The following is a 16,945-nucleotide window of genomic DNA, read 5'->3' on the forward strand; positions in this document are numbered from 1 at the left end:
ACAAACATAAAACGTATATTCCTTATAAAGCATGCGGTAGCTGTACCCCATAAAAACTTTAGTGTCTACATATAATTTTTTCAAGGTGGCAAAATACTTAATAAAGGGAAAAACCAAAACAGTGAAACAAATTTGAGATAATAAAAGGTACTGGATATAAAAATATATAAACTCCATTGTATAAATTTGTTAAACATATTTGCACTACCCCGATCTTTGCAATGCACGATTTTGAATATAGAAAATAGAGTATCACTGTTTTTTACTATTAAATAAATAATAAATTATGTTTTCAACCATCGGATAATGACAGAAAATGTTTAATTTTAATTTAATTCCAACTTATTCAAGAAATTTCCACACTTTTTGTAACTATGTTTTCAAGATTCCGTTAGAGAATAATTTAAAGCTGGGATAGCTTAAAAATGCAAATGAATTAAGTGCTTAGTGGAAGTTTCATTTTTGCTCTCGCAGTGCCTATCTTCTGATGGACTTGCTGAACTATTTGTTCCAATTAATCTCTAATAAAATAATAAAGAAGTCGCAATCCTTTCTGGAATTACAGGAAAGGTTAAAAAGGTTCATTAATTTTTACGTTCCGATATCGCGCTGATCTTTTTAATCAGAACCCATGTTCTAAAGTTGTCAGTTCGACATTTTCTTATTGTGTTATTTAAAAATTTAGAGTACTCTCCCAAAATTCTAAATTTTATTCAATAAATTTTTCCAGTGTTATCGTTTCCTGCATAAAAAATTATTCATTTTGTTAAAGTATCATAAATTTAAGGATGAATAAAGAATCAATTGTTAGTGTTGTAAGCCTTTATTTCTATTAAATTATTTAAATTTAAAAATATAAAAAGTTACATACAATGAATATATATAATATAAAATAAAGTAGCACCTTAAGAAAATATTTCTCTGTAAAATATTCCATAGAAACACTCGTTACTTGTAAGGGGGAGTTTAGTAGAATGCAAAAAGAAGCCTGTTTTCCCGTCACCCATAGAGCAAGATTGAGCAGTTAAAATTGGCAGGCCCCGTTGTTCCCCTGAAGTAGTAATACTGTAAGTTTTGAAACCGGTTACTAGGTGAAAATCATGAGAGAACAAAGGAAATACCGGAGGTTAGGATAAAAAATAAATCTTACCCAACTCTACAGTTCCCCACGTTTAATTCGTGGAAAAGTGGAAAGCCGGGTGGAGCCCTTTAAATCAGATAAAAAAAGATATCGAATCTGTCTATCCTTACATTCGTTATCACAGCATTCTAGTTACTAAAAATTAAGTACAATACGTTACAAATTCTATGAAATAAAAAAACTGCTAAAAATATTTGTTTTTACATAATATATATTATAAAATGAGGGCAGATTTGTTACCGGTTAAAAATTGTATTAGCACATTAATAGGAATGTCGGTTTACTTATAACTAACTTCACTATCGTTATCTCCGAACCAGTTCTTACGTGGCGAAGCTCCCACGTAGCTAGCGGTTGCCTCGCTTCTGAACTCCTGAGACACCACTTGCGTCGTGGTGCCAGGTCCTTGCATGGTTCTACTGGCTTGAGAAGCTTGCCACATAGAACTGCGCTCTGCAGCACCCCTAGGAAGATGAAGGGGTTGGATCCTAGTGCTTCGCTGCGACTTTGGAGTTGCTTCGGGAGAAGTGAACTCGCTAGCGGTATCGTACCTCGATGGAGCTATCCATCTTTCAGTAAATTCGCTGGCCGATCTCGCTAAACTGGGCTGACTCAGAGATCTAGCAAGCGATGGATGGCCTGGCTCGGAATCATCGTAGTACCTCCTTTCTGGATAGTAACTAGATGCCTCGGAGTATCTATCGTTTTCGTGGCGACCAAAATCGACGGTCATCTCGGACATAGACCTTAGATCGGCCTCGCTTCTGTAGCTAGACCTAGAGCTTCTTCTAGGAATTAGCGGCTGAACTATTGGTTCGTGGGTGAGGGTTCTTACAGAACTGCCTCCATCGGAATCGTATTCGTACAGTGTTGGCAAACTGCTACGACGGCTTCTAGTGTCCCAGTCATTCTTCTTCCTGAATCTGCTCTTCGGCTGTTTGTCCAGAGGTGTCAGTATCCTTATTATGATGTCCCATTTAGGAGGCTCGAACAATTTTTCGTATCTAGTGTCCTGACGAACCCTTTCGTAGTCTTCGCGAACTACACATTCAGTGAGGAGTGTTCTTAATGTAGACTCAGTGGTGATGATCTGACGCCACTTCATCTTATCAGACATCGTAAGTTGAGAATTGAAAGTTTCAGCGCTTTCGATTACGGGTCCTTCTTCCATTTCGGGCTGTAGAACTCTTATCAGCACGTTCCAGTTTGGCACTTGAGGGTTTTCTAAAGGTATATTGAATGTAGACAAGAAATTGTCATCTCTAGGTGGAACGTTTATAGAGGCAGTGTATCTAGGTGGCTGTTGTCCCATCTTAGCTACTATTTCCGGTGCGTTTAATGGCAGTTTATCGTCAACAATAGTACTCTGGGGTGGCAAGCTCATGTTCGCTCTTTCCAGTTTTGGTGTCAAAGTGAGACCAGAAGCGGATGAAATATCAGAGAAGTTTTCCCAGTCGGGTGGTTCAGGGATCTCAGCAGGGTAATTTTTAATAGTAACATCCCATTTCTGGGCCTCTACTAGTTTAGGACGGGTGTGGTATTCGGTGATCAATCGTTTATGTCTTTCAATGTCTTCTATAGTCTTTTTCTCTGTTATTGTGCGTAGGAATACGTCATCAACTACATGAGAAGTTATTTCCGGTTTGTGTACCACAGCTATTGGTGGTTCAAGAGAGACAGGTTCTTCCATTTCAGAAATGTATTGTTGTCTAGGAATTATTGGTGGAGGTGGAGGAGGAGTTGGGGCAACAAACTTGTGATGCGAGTCGTCAACAATCTCCGTCATGGAGTGAGTATCAGTCATCTCAGTATTAAGAGAAGCGATGGATCTAGCTGGAGTAATTCTCATCGGTTCTTCTTGCATTTCCAGTTGTCTGGTGAGTATTCTCTTGTATGTAGGAGCTGGTTGAATATGTTTGGGTGGTGGGTGAAGCTCAGGAATGTAGGTGAATTGCGTTCTTTCGACTGGAAGGGGTGATTCGAGAGACCTGATACTCTCTTCTCGTTGCTCAAGAATGGTCGAAAGATTCCTATCAGTCCTTGTACTCTCAGTGTCTGACATTGAGATGCTTGGAGGAGACGCAGGTGCTGTCTTAACGCGCACCTGTACGTCGAATTTAGGTTGATCTTTGACTGCCAGAGGCAGTCTGGGTACCGTAGCTGGAGTAGCGACCGCATTGTGAATGTGTTGTTCCTGAGTATGCCCGTAACCTTCACTGTAGAAGCTACTGTTGTCTTGAAGATAACCTTTGTTCTCGTAGCTTCCTGCGGAAGAAACAGGGAGAGATCTGGTGTCTTCGATTTCGGAATGAGATTCTGATGGGTAATCTGAAGGAATTGTATCGCTGACGATGTGTTCCTCGCTTCCCGAGCTGCTTCCTGGGGGAACCGTAGCACGGGGTATCTTAACGCTATCGATCATCGAAAGACCTGAAAATAAAATGTTAATAACACGTTGTCATAAGATTAATAATCGTAGCTGGTGATGATGATGTAAAAAACTTACCAAGTGAGCTTGGAGTAAGGGCAGTGATTTCTGATCCACTTCCAAGTGACGAAAATGGATGATGTCGTATTACAGGTACAGTGCGTCTTCTCAGGCAGTAGTAAGAGCATCCTAGACCTAATAGAAGAAGCGACAGGAAGAGGATGCCGCATATTATCAACAATATCTGGAATCCTCTAAGCGGTGGGGCCACTGCAGCTGTCGGAGGTAATCTGACAAAAATAATAGTTTTAAATAAAATAATGTTTTTTTGAATTATATATGTTCTTGCAAAATATTTAAATCAAGGTATTGAGTACTTATTTACTCATTAAAAAAAGTATGAACCGAACGATAACTGAATAACATACTACGTACTAAATAACTACGTAACGTGTGATTTGTTAAATATTATAAGAAAATACAACATAAGAAACAATTCTTATAGTCATGTATCCACCGGAAACTTATTCGTTTCTGGATACAGGGTGTTGACATTTTCATAAAAAAATCGTTTCTTTTTATTCATATTAAAAAACTCTTTTTCCGATTTTATTAAAACCGTCCAGTTTTGTTTATAACAAAGTACTTATGTATTCTAGAGACGTATCAGAGGGCAGTGAATATCAATAGCTATAAATATGGTCTAGAAACAAAAAGTTGTACTTTTAATTGTTTAATCCTAAATAATTATCAAACTGAAGAAGAAACATATTTCTTGCCACTGGATGCTCACTGGGTTGCCTCCTATGACGCCACTGTAATAAATAGATCAAACCTAATTATAAAAAATGTATTTTATTATTACAAACGAATCTGGATATTAGAAAAAAAGGTTTCTGATATTAATAAAAAACGATTTTTTATTAAACTACCTATTCATATGAATTTTTTCCAATTTTGTTTTAGAGAATCTCAATCTAAATTTTTTTCGTAATATTAATGAACCACCCTGTGCAATAACTGACGGTTTATTTAGAGTATGTTGATGTACTTACATAGGGTTTGCTATAGCGGCCGGTAGGGGTGCTACCGGTGGAGGGTACCGACATACGATGGTGATAATTTCATCGCCATCCATTTCCAGAGTTGGATGGAACCTCACTACGACGTTATTTGTAAAAACACGTTGAGGGCCCTGAAATCATTGACATTTAAATCTATTTAACGTAGTTTTTGATTAGAGTATACGAATAGTGCAAGAAATAAGTCGTAGAAGATGACAGATTCTTTATAGTACAGATCGGTAGGAATAAGTTTGCATCTGAGAGCTCTGCCTACAAATGCGCACTGGAAACTAACAGCTTTGAATAATATATGAACAGTATACTCGTAATCTGCATTAATCTGATCCTGGACAAAGCTCCAGGTAGCTATCCTAAATCACAGCGCCTACGTCTTATTCCCTCGAGCCGCATATGCTTTTTGTCCGAGTCAGAAACGCAAACGCATTTCTATCGATTTGTAATTTGTTTAAATTAATGTATATTCAAAAGTGAAGTGAAATTACTATCCTACGAAAGCGGGACTTCCTACAGCGAAACTCACTTGCTTGGTTCCGCACCCTTTCAGAGGTAGGTCGAGCTTGTAACTAAGTGCTCCGTCTCCTCGTATCCTGCAGGCGGAGTTCCTGTCGAAATCAGCATAAGCGATCCCGTAGAATTTCTCGTTGAACTTCATCTCCATCAGCATTGATCCTGAGGCACAATTTAAAGCGGCCTTGGTGCGGTTCAGGAATATGACGGGACTGAGGTCGTCCAGCTTGGTGACCTTCCCGTCGAGGATGGTCTGCTCGGGCAGGCCTTCCCCCTGGTATTCGATGTTGTTGGCCTGATCGGCATAGTTGGATTGGGCGGCTACCGCGCTGCACAGCCACACGTATATCGCTAGACTCAGGTAGGGAGACATCTGAAATAAAGAAATATATATATAGAGATATATTTCAGTTATCGGAAAATAAATCGATGTTTGTTTAAAATAGGTATTATTGAAAAAAATTAGGAAATTTAACTGTTCAACAGTCATTTTTTCATAAATTTTGAATATTATTGACATAATAGAAACATGGTTACAATAGAAAAGTAAAATGATCCATTATATTTAACGTAATTTTTTGCCCTGAATACGAAACTGAACCGGAAAAACTGGCACCAAGTAACTATAAAAATTTGCACCATGCAAATCTAAAAAAATGTGTGTTGCGTTCTAAAACAATATCAGTGTTCCAGCAACAGAAACCAGAAGCCCATAAAATTATTTAAATGCTCTAAATGAAGCATAATAATCTCGGGTACTGCAGTGGAACAATTGTGCTCAAAATTATTCATTCAAAGTACAGGGGAAGCTAAAACCTGTTATAAATGTAACGGTAAGAATGTTGTAGTATATTATTAAAAGCATTGCTGGCCTACAATTTGTCTGAAACATAAATTAAGGAATTAATTTTCAACACTTTATTAATATACATAATGATTTCATAGCTTAATAAGAGGATATTCTGAAATGCATCTAAAAAAATTGACAGTTAGATGTTTTTGTCATTACCGTTAGTTCAAACAGTTTTTATATTGTTTTGAAAATAATGTAGATCATTTCGCTTTCCACCAGTTTCATTCAAGATGCTACAGAGGGTGTTCAAATTTGAGTTGACTTTTTGAATTTGCCGCCATTTGTGTTTTTTGTACTAGAATGGTTTTGATTTTTGGACAGCTGTTAAATAGAAACATGGGGAAATTTGAAGAAACGGGTTCAACTCAAAATCAAAGAAGTAAAATTTACAGTCGTAGTGGTCGTTCACAAGAAAATATTGCAGCTGTGTCACTGCAGAACCAAACACATCATTTGCTCATCGTTCACAGCAATCAGGCATTATCATTAAACAAACCACTTTATTCAAATATTTTACATAAGGATCTTCACTTAAAGAGTAATAAGATCCAGTTAACACGAAAATTATTGCCAACTGATCATATATTACATCATACATTTGTTAATTGGACTCTTGCAGTGAAAGAAGAATATGATGAAATGATTTTTTTAACAAAATCGTCTTTAGTGATGAAGCTTATTTTGAAATTGATGGATATGTAAACAAACAAAGTTGTCGTATCTAGGATAAAGATAATCCACGAGTAATATTGCAACAACTAATGCATCCATAAAAAGTACCTGTTTGCTATGGTTTTTGGTTTGATGGAGTGATTGATCCCATACTTCTTCGAAAATGAAACTGGAAACATTGTTACTGTGAATGATGCTGCTTATTAATAAGTTTCAATGGGATGAATTGGAGAGCATATTACAAGTACGCAAATAAAGTAAACCGTAAAGAGATAACGATTATTTTTAATTGGGGTGGTAATAAGGGGGTGATTTTCACGTTTTTTGTCGTCGAAAAAAATACAGACCAACTTTATTTTCATCATAAGTCGCTTAGCACGTTAAAAAAGGTTCTATGAGTATTCCCTCAAAAATGCATTGATTTTTGGTTATTTCATGTTCAAACTTTCAATTTTGGCGTTTGACTAATAAGAACCTACCTTCAACAAGCTATTAATCCGCTTGTATTGGGTCTGCAGATACCATAAACACCATTCTTTTTGTTTTCTTTTATAAGCTACATTTTTTATAAGAATTATTTTTTTGATGAAATACCTACTTAATTTTTGAGTTATTCGCGAAAAGCCGTCTGAAAAAGTGTTTTTTTTTTTGTTAAAAAATTTACACTCGCTCGCGAGTAAGTCGAAAAGTATTGACTCTCAAAAAAAAACTTTATAGAACAAAAGTTGCTTAGAATGAGTCAATATATCTATTCTCGGAGTTATTTTCAATTAAACATTTTTCACCCTCGAGAAGGGGTGGCATCCACCCCCAGGGTAAAAGCTACCCCCGGTACAAGGTCAACTTTGAAGTAGAGGGTAAGTAGAACCTAAATCCAAATTTTTATGAAAATCGGTGCTGTTTGGCAAAATTATACGGGAAAATGGTCATTGACTGGACTAATGGATGTTGATAAAATTTATGGAAAGGACGGTTAATCCAAAGGCCGGTTCAATGGACCATGAATTTGTTGCTCCATGTATTTATTTAATTTTTTGCAGGTAATTGCTTAATTACTAAATTTTAAATTTAGATGTTAGTATCGTAGATATAGGTTCTAATTGATAAAAACAACGTATCGAAAAAAGGGTTGAAATTAAATTACCCTTTACAACTAACAAAATAAGAGTGCAAAACAGCGTTATAAATAAATTGACCCAGGGCCAGGCAAAAACCGTTCGGAAATTTGCTCTTTTTGCATTAAGCTTATTTTTACAGTAATTAAAAAAAGAGAGAAATCACCTACGCATCTTTGTTCCTATTATAACTTTTTTTTATAGCGTAATTATTGGACGTATCGGACCGGGATTTTAAAGACAATAATTAAAGAAACTTTTATTTCCAGAAAGTTTTACATTCATAGTTCATGTAATAAACGCGCTAGCAGCAGTAAAAGTTAACATTAATGAACGACCTACAAGCGGGAGAAGGAGCGCTGTGCCTGCGCTTGCGCGTGAACGTCGTTCTCGTCGCGAGCGAGATTGTTTACTTGAACGTTTCAAAATCGGTTCAATAATACTAATAATTTTTTCACGTTCAAACTCTAATTCGACTGGAGTAATAGAAGAACATTCATTGACTTCATTTGACAGGATATTAAAAAAAAATTGTTTGAATTAATTTAATACTAAAGGTATTAAATTTAGAAACCACGTAGTAAAACTACGCCTTGCCGGACAAATTGCTGGCTTGTGTAAGGAATACATTGTATATTATATAGTTCGCATAAATTTTATGTACGTATTTTATACCTCGTATTCTTGCCCACAGTGGGTTAATAAAAATGTCACTAGCATTTGCAACCAAGGATAACAACTGCTGCTTGCTGCAATGGCTTTATTAATAAACAATAACTGGCCGCGAATGGTGGATATATATTTCACAACTCGAGTTCTTAGAAACAAGTGTATATCACTGCTGTAACTCTAGTTTAAGATTAATAACAGCAAACATATGGTCACATTCCAGCCTATTAAATTGAAAATAAAATGATTTTGTTTGTTTCATATGTATTTTATATACAGTACGCGCCTAAAGTATGGAATAAATTCAGTAAAAACGAAACAAATTTTTTTTGGGAAAAATCTTCGAATAGGTCGATTTTTAATTTAAAAAATACATATTTCAGCATAAAAGGCGATTTTCAACCGTCATTTGTTTTCGAGTAATGACGTCAATGACATTTTTTTTAAATAGCAACTTCCTATTTTTTTTCTTGATTCTGAAAGATCGTTTCATTGTCGATCCGATAGTATTAAAATGTCATCTTACATAGGAAAGTTTTCGAGTAAATGACGATTGAATGTTAGAAAACGTAAATTTTATTCATTAAAAAAATTACATTTCCTATGTCAAGCAAATACAATTCATTAAGTTTTCTACCTAAATTGAGTGTTCGAATTGCCACCCACCGACTTCTTGACAATACGCAAGTCTGTGTAGAAATTCCTTTTGCACATTATGAATTATTTTTGGGGTAACTCTGTGTATTTCATCTATAATATAATTATGTGGTCTATTAACGTACACTTTGGACTTTAAGTAGCCCCATAAGAAATAGTCCAGGGGTGTAAAATCTGGGGATCTCGCGGGCCATTCTATCGGTCCTCGTCTGCCGATCCACTTACTAGGAAAACAATTGTCCAGAAAATCTCGAACAGGGCGCGCATAGTGCGGAGGTGCACCGTCTTGCTGGAACCATATGGTGTCATCAGGAATATCAGGATCATTATCGTTAGGAAAAATTACTGCAAGCGCTGGAACAAGGTCATTTTGTAAAAACTCGAAATATCTTTCTCCTGTAAGGGTTCCTTCAAAGAAAAAAGAGCCTACTATTCTGTTGTCAACTATTCCAGCCCACACATTTAATTTCTGTGTGTGTTGGGTATATGTCTCTGCCATCCAATGAGGATTTTCCCGACTCCAATACCTGCAAGTTTGGCGGTTCACTGTACCATTGAGACAAAACGTGGCCTCGTCTGAAAAAAGTATTTGCCGGTGTAAATCTCTATTTACTTGACATAAATCCATCATAATTTCACAAAAGTGTAAGCGGCGGTCGGGATCGTCTTCATAGAGTTCCTGCACAAGTTGAATTTTGTAGGGATGATATTTTTCATTTCTAAGGATACGTAGCACTGTGGTCTGACTAATTTCATTGTTTAATGCAACCAATCGTGAAGTATTATGAGGATTATTATCTACCATACTTATCAAAATGTTCTGTTTGTGATCTTCACTAACGCTTGGACGTCCAGGTATTGGAATATCTACAACATTGCCAGTTTCTCTAAATTTAGATTCTATCTTACTGAGTGTTGATTGGCCGATACGGCGATCTGGATGTTTTTCATTAAATAAATCGAAAACTTCCTGCTGCGTTCTAGTCTTATCCCCGCATCCGATAAGAATTAAAATTTCAATTCTTTGTGTGACGGTTAAATGTGCCATAATTAAATTCAACAATAATTTTTATATCGCTTACAATACTTAGAAAGTCGGTATGACAATGACAGTTTGTAAAGATTTACACCTACGTGATCCATAAAAAACTTCAGGCATTTCGAAAAACGTTAAATAACGTTTTTGCTTTATTTTAATTGATTTGAGTTTTCTAACATTCAGTCGTCATTTACTCGAAAACTTTCCTATGTAAGATGGCAACATTTTAATACTGTCGGATCGACAATGAAACGATCTTTCAGAATCAAGAAAAAAAATAGGGGGTTGCTATTTAAAAAAATGCCTATGAAGTTATTACTAGAAAACAAATGACGGTTGAAAATCGCCTTTTATGCTAAAATATGTATTTTTTAAATTAAAAATTTTCCTTTTTTTCCCAAAAAAAAATTTGTTTCGTTTTTACTGAATTTATTCCATACTTTAGGCGCGTACTGTATAATACATTAAAGAGTATAATAATATATTATCTCCAAAGAAAAATAAGAAAATAACTTAAATGAAAGTAGCCTCGAAAATATTCCTTTTCAGCGCGTATTTGGATAGAAGTTTCAATTTAAATTTGTTATTTTCAGTGGGTAAAGAATGCTAATTGACTGCTGCTGTTTTCAGCCGAATTTTTTGTCAATTTATAATTATATTCATTAATACCATTGCCTATAATCTTGCCAGCATGAAAATGTTGCACCTACATTGATTCGCCCACTTACAAATTCCCAATAGTTCGTAGGTGTGTGTGGTTCATGCGTCATGGTACCTGTTGGGCAAGTACTACTTTAAACGGAGTTATGTAAAAAGTTACATTGCATTTAACTATCTTATTTGCATGAAAATACAAGCAGACAAAGGTAGCTCCAAAATAATAGTTTATTGCCAGTACAAAATGATCAATTCTATTCGACAGTTGTGACAAACAAACGCCGCATATCAATTAGAAAAGTAATGCAGCGAAATATTCGAATTTAATATCTAGAATCGTTTCAATTATGAAATTGAATGCGGTTTTTGATAAGTTGTATTTTTATTTTGCTGGAACATCTTTGTTTAAAAGTAAACGAAAGTTATCGTAGGTATACAATAACAATTAATTATTTTATCTTTTTGTATCCATCTAGTTATACAGGGTGTTCCGTAATTAATTAGATTTTCAGGGTTTATGCCCAACATGCCTTAGCAAAATGTTAAACGGTTTCGTTCTACAGGGGAGTTTCATTAACTTCCTTCCAATTACACAGCCACATTAAAAAAAAGTTGTCTGTACTTTTCATGCGACATATGTTATCCGTAGTATTTTTGCCTTCTGATCACGATTCCGGTGTCAGAATTGAGCTATCACATGACAGGAATTTCCTAACCTCAAAAAACAGATCAGAAATGGCAAAAATTCACGAAAAAGTGCTAGAAAAATACAAACATTTTTTTTTCTATATTCAAATGTTCATTTACCCCACCTAAAGTGAATCCGCGGTCAGAATTGATGATTCTTTTTCTAACCTCAAAAAACGGGTTAATTAAGGTCAAATATCACGAATTTTCAAAATATAACAGATTCGCCCAATTCGCGGTATACCGGAGTTTTCGGTGTCGCTGATCACGGATCCGAGGTCAATTTTGCAAGATTCAAGATGGCGGATCCAAGATGACCGACCAAATTTTCAAAAAATAACAGATTCGCGCCAAATTTGGTTTAAGGGGGTTTTCGGGGTCGCTGATCACGAATTCGATTTACAAAATTCGTTTTTAAAAATTTAATCAATTACCTATGTCTGTACCTCAGAGCTAAACTGTATTAAGTGCCAAACATGAAATTTTACAGGAGAGAGATTTAAAGATTTAAATTTATCTTATCATTCCATAACTCCGAACTCTTCTCCTTGATAAAAAAATTAGTATGATGTGAAGTTATACGTCTATTTTAATATTATTTATTGTAATTTAAAGAATAATTTTCTATTCGTATTTTTTTTTTCGTAAAAATGGAGTTAACACTATTTGGCACAAACATGATTTAGGGATTTTATATTATAATATTTACTAATTGTGCGATAATACATGATGAATGTGGATATAATACTGAAGTAAACCAACATGATCTTGATATGTGTGGAGTTAATACTCCGAAGTCAAACTAATAGAATATTAACTCCACATACACCTGTTTGGCTCGGACTAAATTGATGTAACAAGGAACTTAATACTGTGGAAATGAAACACGGTTAATAATTAAATACACATACGATTGTCTAGCTTGGAGACAGGTTGGGACTTATTATTATTTAGCACTGTCTATCTTCGAAAGTATCATGAGTGGGAGTTATTACTGTTTATCACGTGAAAGAGCATAAGAAACTGTGTTGGGATGTCAAATAATCCCATTTTCGTAAAAAATGGAGTTAATATAGTTTAGCTATGAGGTACAGATGTACTTTATTACCTCAGATTAGGTAGAATAGATCTTTTACAGAAAGAAGAACAAGATATAGCCGAAAAATAGAAGGTTAAAACGTGATTAGGTACTCAGGTTATAAAGTAAACAAAATTATTACAAAATGAATTTCGCAATTCTAGGAAAATGGTATCAATTTCACTATTGCCGCTAGATGATGCCACAACAACATTGGTCATGGTTCATTAACATGGCCATAACTTTTTTGTTCACCCTGTGTGTTCTTTCTCGAACAAAAATAAAGAAATGAGATTCAATTTTATACAAAAACGGTATACTTTTTTTTTTAGGTAAAAAGGTAGACCGCATTCGAATTAAACATCATTTTTCAATGAAATGCATAATTCTGTATTTACTATTTGCAAAGTACCTATACTTTCGTATTAAAAACAAGGCTAAGGTGTAACTAGGGATTTGTTTACTATAACTTGTCAAAATGTAGTGATATTGAATAGGTTTCTTTATTAACCAATTAATTATTGCTATTTGCGTTAAAATGCCACGTCATAGTGATTTTAAAAAAGCACAAATGCGGGATATGGTCTGTCTGTAAGCCCAGGAAAATTTTTGTGCTCGCACAGTAGCATAGCGTTATTTCAAGCTTTATCCGGACAGAAGGCAACCAAACCATAAAATATTCAAATCATTGTGCGATAGATTAGGCGAAACTGGCTCATTTCATCTCAAAAACAGAAGTGCGCGCAGATCGAGAGTAATTGATGCAGATGTGGAAGTTGAAATTGTCGTCTATATCTCAGTTTTTTGAGAGATGATTTACAAATTCTTAGAAGATGTACTTTAAGACGTGACTCTTGGGCATGATGGTGCCCCAACACATTACACCTCAAAAGTTAGGAATTATCTAGATGAAGTTTACCCTCATAGATGGATTGGTCGAGGTAATGTACATATATGGCCAGCACGTAGCCCCGATCTAAATTCTCTAGATTTTTACTTTTGGGGCTACCTAAAATTGTTTGTTTATATAAATATAAAATTGTAGAGGAAGTTAACATATCAGGGCCCAATAAAACTAATCTTTTAAAGTAATACAAAACTTTAGACAATGTAAATTTTCAACATTTATTGTAATTTGTTGCTGTTTTATTTCCAAGATTTAGAATACCCTTAATTTTATCGACCATTTATTTTTATTTAATTACTTTTTTACATTTCTATTTACTTAATAGGGTTGTTGACTATAAAAACAAACCATATACAAATTGTTGTTGATACAAAGATTTTATATAAAGGAACCTGCTTGTATAGTAAAATTTTAAATATATGACAATCCTATTTCATAATTTTGAAGAAGAAAATATATCAAAATTGTCCAACAAACCCTGTTCCCTTTTCCTGTTTTTTAAACAAAAGTGACACTAGTGACAACAGTCTATCAATTAAGAGTGTTTGTGATAGTTATTATTAATTTCCTGATTGTAATGGATTCAACAAAATTTAAATGGTGTTTTGTTCCATATTCCACATTCCACATAGCCAATTGCATTATCTCCAAAAGACTCCCGAACTGCACTATAATTTTCCGTAAATATATAGGTATTTTATAATATATAATTTATATTATTTTTATTCATTTTATTTATATAAAAAAAAACATAAATAAACACAATAAAATAATTCATTAATAGTATATTATTCAACGAGCGTATACTCGGTGATTTAGGCCACTCGCCTGCGGCTCGTGGCCGTAAACTTCACCTCGTGAATAATACCCATTATACGGGAATAGAATACTATACTTTATCCACGACTACTAAATATTTTTGAAGTTTGAAGTTTTTCTTGAAGTTTTTTTTGAAATGTTTCGAAAAACATGGTATGTTAAGAAACAAATATACGACTCGCACAAATGAAGTCGCTGATGGCTCAGTGTAGATGCTCTTTCCCTTCCAACCGCGGGTCCCGGGTTCCAATCCGGTCTAGGAAAATTCACTTTTTTTATTTTTTTTTTTTTATATGTACAGCACTGAATTGAAAATATTTAGTGGTTTACACGATAAAATTTTAAAAACGGATTGTTTGTAGCAGAACAATATAATATTATAGCTAAATTAAGGAAGCATCTGACAGTAGTGATTAATGACTCATTAATCACTGCCGTGATTAATGGGTATTATTAAGGTCGAGCAAACAGACGTATAATGGGTACATTATACAATAGTCGTGGATAAATATGTTGATCCTTACCTGACTGCTTTTATACCTCTGATTTCGCCAATATTAAAACGGTCGTCTCTTTTTAAAAATTCAATTCATGATCATAAAAATATAAATTTTCGGTAAAATTTGCGAAGTAGCTTTCACAAATCCCGTTTCACACATTCTGCTTTAATTCTAAGGGAAGATATTAAATGATTATTACTAAATAATAATTTCACTTAATAAAGGAATTCGAAGATTAAGGAAAATAACCCCTAGACTTGAAAATATTTTATGCGACAATGTCATTGACAGACTGACACTACTGACAGTGTTGACAGAGCATCTTCTTCATCCAATATTTTTTCTTTACGCAATCATCTACACATAATTTCACTACAAGGTGCCCCTTATGACGTCACAGCCGTTTTGTAATATTATAAAAAAAAATCAGTTTTAAATAATTATTTTAAAACTGTTCTGACGCATTTCTCAATCTCTAATTGTGCATACACACTAGTTAGTACGTGTAGAATTATATTATCTACTTATTGAAATTTGGTCAACAACCCTTATTGTTTTATAATTAAAAAAAAAATTATTTCCATCATTTAGATTTTATTTTGCCAAAAGTATATACAACAGATATACTTAACATCCACTAGCATTGAAAACCTTGAGAATACATATCTTTTGCGTTTGCATGACCTTTTGACATACAGTTTTTTTATTTAATCACCTCATTTAATTCGAACACGGTCTACTTTTTTGATTTCAAAAACGACTTGTTTGTCGTTTCTTTATTTTTGTTCGCGTAATTTCCTTAACTTACCCCTTAAAATAATAATTCTAATTAGGGATAAACCTTGCGACAAGCTTTGAAATCGCATAAGAACATGAATATTCTGATTATAGATAGTACGTGTTCATTTATCATACTTTTGCTGATGACACTTCTAAGTATAGAGCAGCCAAATTCAACCCTTTTGTGGGTTTGAGGTTTACACAACATTATGGGTTTTATGAAATCCTTGGTTTATTTTTTTAGCGCATTTTAATAAAGTCATCCACATATAATTATTTCATACTTGAATGAGTGGTAAAACTTTATCTTTCTCACGTTTAATTTTGGAGATATTTGATATTTACGAGATTTACCATCCCTATTTAAAGATCCCACATCACTTACATCTAAGAAAAAGTTTATGTAAAAAATGCCTTAATGCTTTCATTTATTTCGAAACTATAGAGAGAAAATATAGAACCATCCGGTATAAAATAAATAATAACATAAATATTTTAATTTAATTAAAGGCGATGACATTTATTTATATAATTCATTTTATCAGTTAAATTTCACAACTAAGTCGCTAATTTCTTATCATCTGCAGAGACGTACAATAAAAAAAATCGTAGCAATCCGCCAGATGCCACAGTTCCTTCCATTTATTTTCCTGGCCTTACATAATGCAAATTAAAACACTCACATGTTCGACGTAAGCGATAGTGGCTCTTATGGGTAGAGCGGTTAGACATCGTTTCATACTGAAAATGAAAGTTTCTTCGAGCGGATAAACGGTCGACCCCAATTCAGACGAGTAGAATGACGTAACACTTTCAATTTTACTTGGAGTGATACTTATTTTTTTCTGTTATTTAATATCTGATCTGATGTACATGATTGCATTGTATACAGGGTAACCCATCGAAAACGTACCGCAAGGCATTACAGGGTAGTCAAGAACTTTTCGGCAAAATCCAAAAACAGGTCAAATTTGTTTCTGAGGGGGACAACTTTTGGCTCAAAAAGCATACCAAAATCTTCAACCCCCTAAGTGGGGGTGCTATCCCCTAAATTTTTTCAAATGGGAATGGGGGTCAAGTGGGGGGTCAAGTTAGAAAGGGCTTTTAATTCTTTATACATCGATTCTTACTTTGAAAATCGATCCATTATTTTAGAACATATGCAGCTTTGAAAATACGAACAATATTTTTGACGAGAAATGCGAAAATCGATTTAATTTTACTTCAAAACTTACGGTATTAGTCAAGTAAATGCTGAAAATGTTGTCCGCCAACTTGCATACAATGATACAGGTTGTCTTCAAACCGTTGTCGAACATTCTGGAGCACTTGCGGTGTTACTTCGCGACAT

General features: G+C 34.4%; 1 protein-coding gene across 2 annotated transcripts in view; it reads right to left on the bottom strand.

Moving 5' to 3' along the window:
• Positions 1 to 842: 842 nt before the first annotated feature.
• LOC108904312 overlaps positions 843 to 16,945 on the bottom strand; it is an 80,261-nt gene continuing 64,158 nt past the window's right edge. For both annotated transcript variants that reach the window (XM_018706816.1, XM_018706818.1), the window contains 4 exons: positions 5,175 to 5,534; positions 4,625 to 4,764; positions 3,648 to 3,859; positions 843 to 3,571 (listed from right to left, as the gene is read on the bottom strand). In XM_018706816.1, the coding sequence (XP_018562332.1) occupies positions 1,422 to 3,571; positions 3,648 to 3,859; positions 4,625 to 4,764; positions 5,175 to 5,534 (2,862 nt within the window). In that variant the 3' untranslated portion in view covers positions 843 to 1,421. The remainder of the gene's footprint in view (positions 3,572 to 3,647; positions 3,860 to 4,624; positions 4,765 to 5,174; positions 5,535 to 16,945) is intronic.

The sequence above is a fragment of the Anoplophora glabripennis genome, unplaced genomic scaffold (genome assembly GCF_000390285.2).
Source record: "Anoplophora glabripennis isolate ALB-LARVAE unplaced genomic scaffold, Agla_2.0 scaffold101, whole genome shotgun sequence".
Lineage (NCBI taxonomy): Eukaryota > Metazoa > Arthropoda > Insecta > Coleoptera > Cerambycidae > Anoplophora > Anoplophora glabripennis.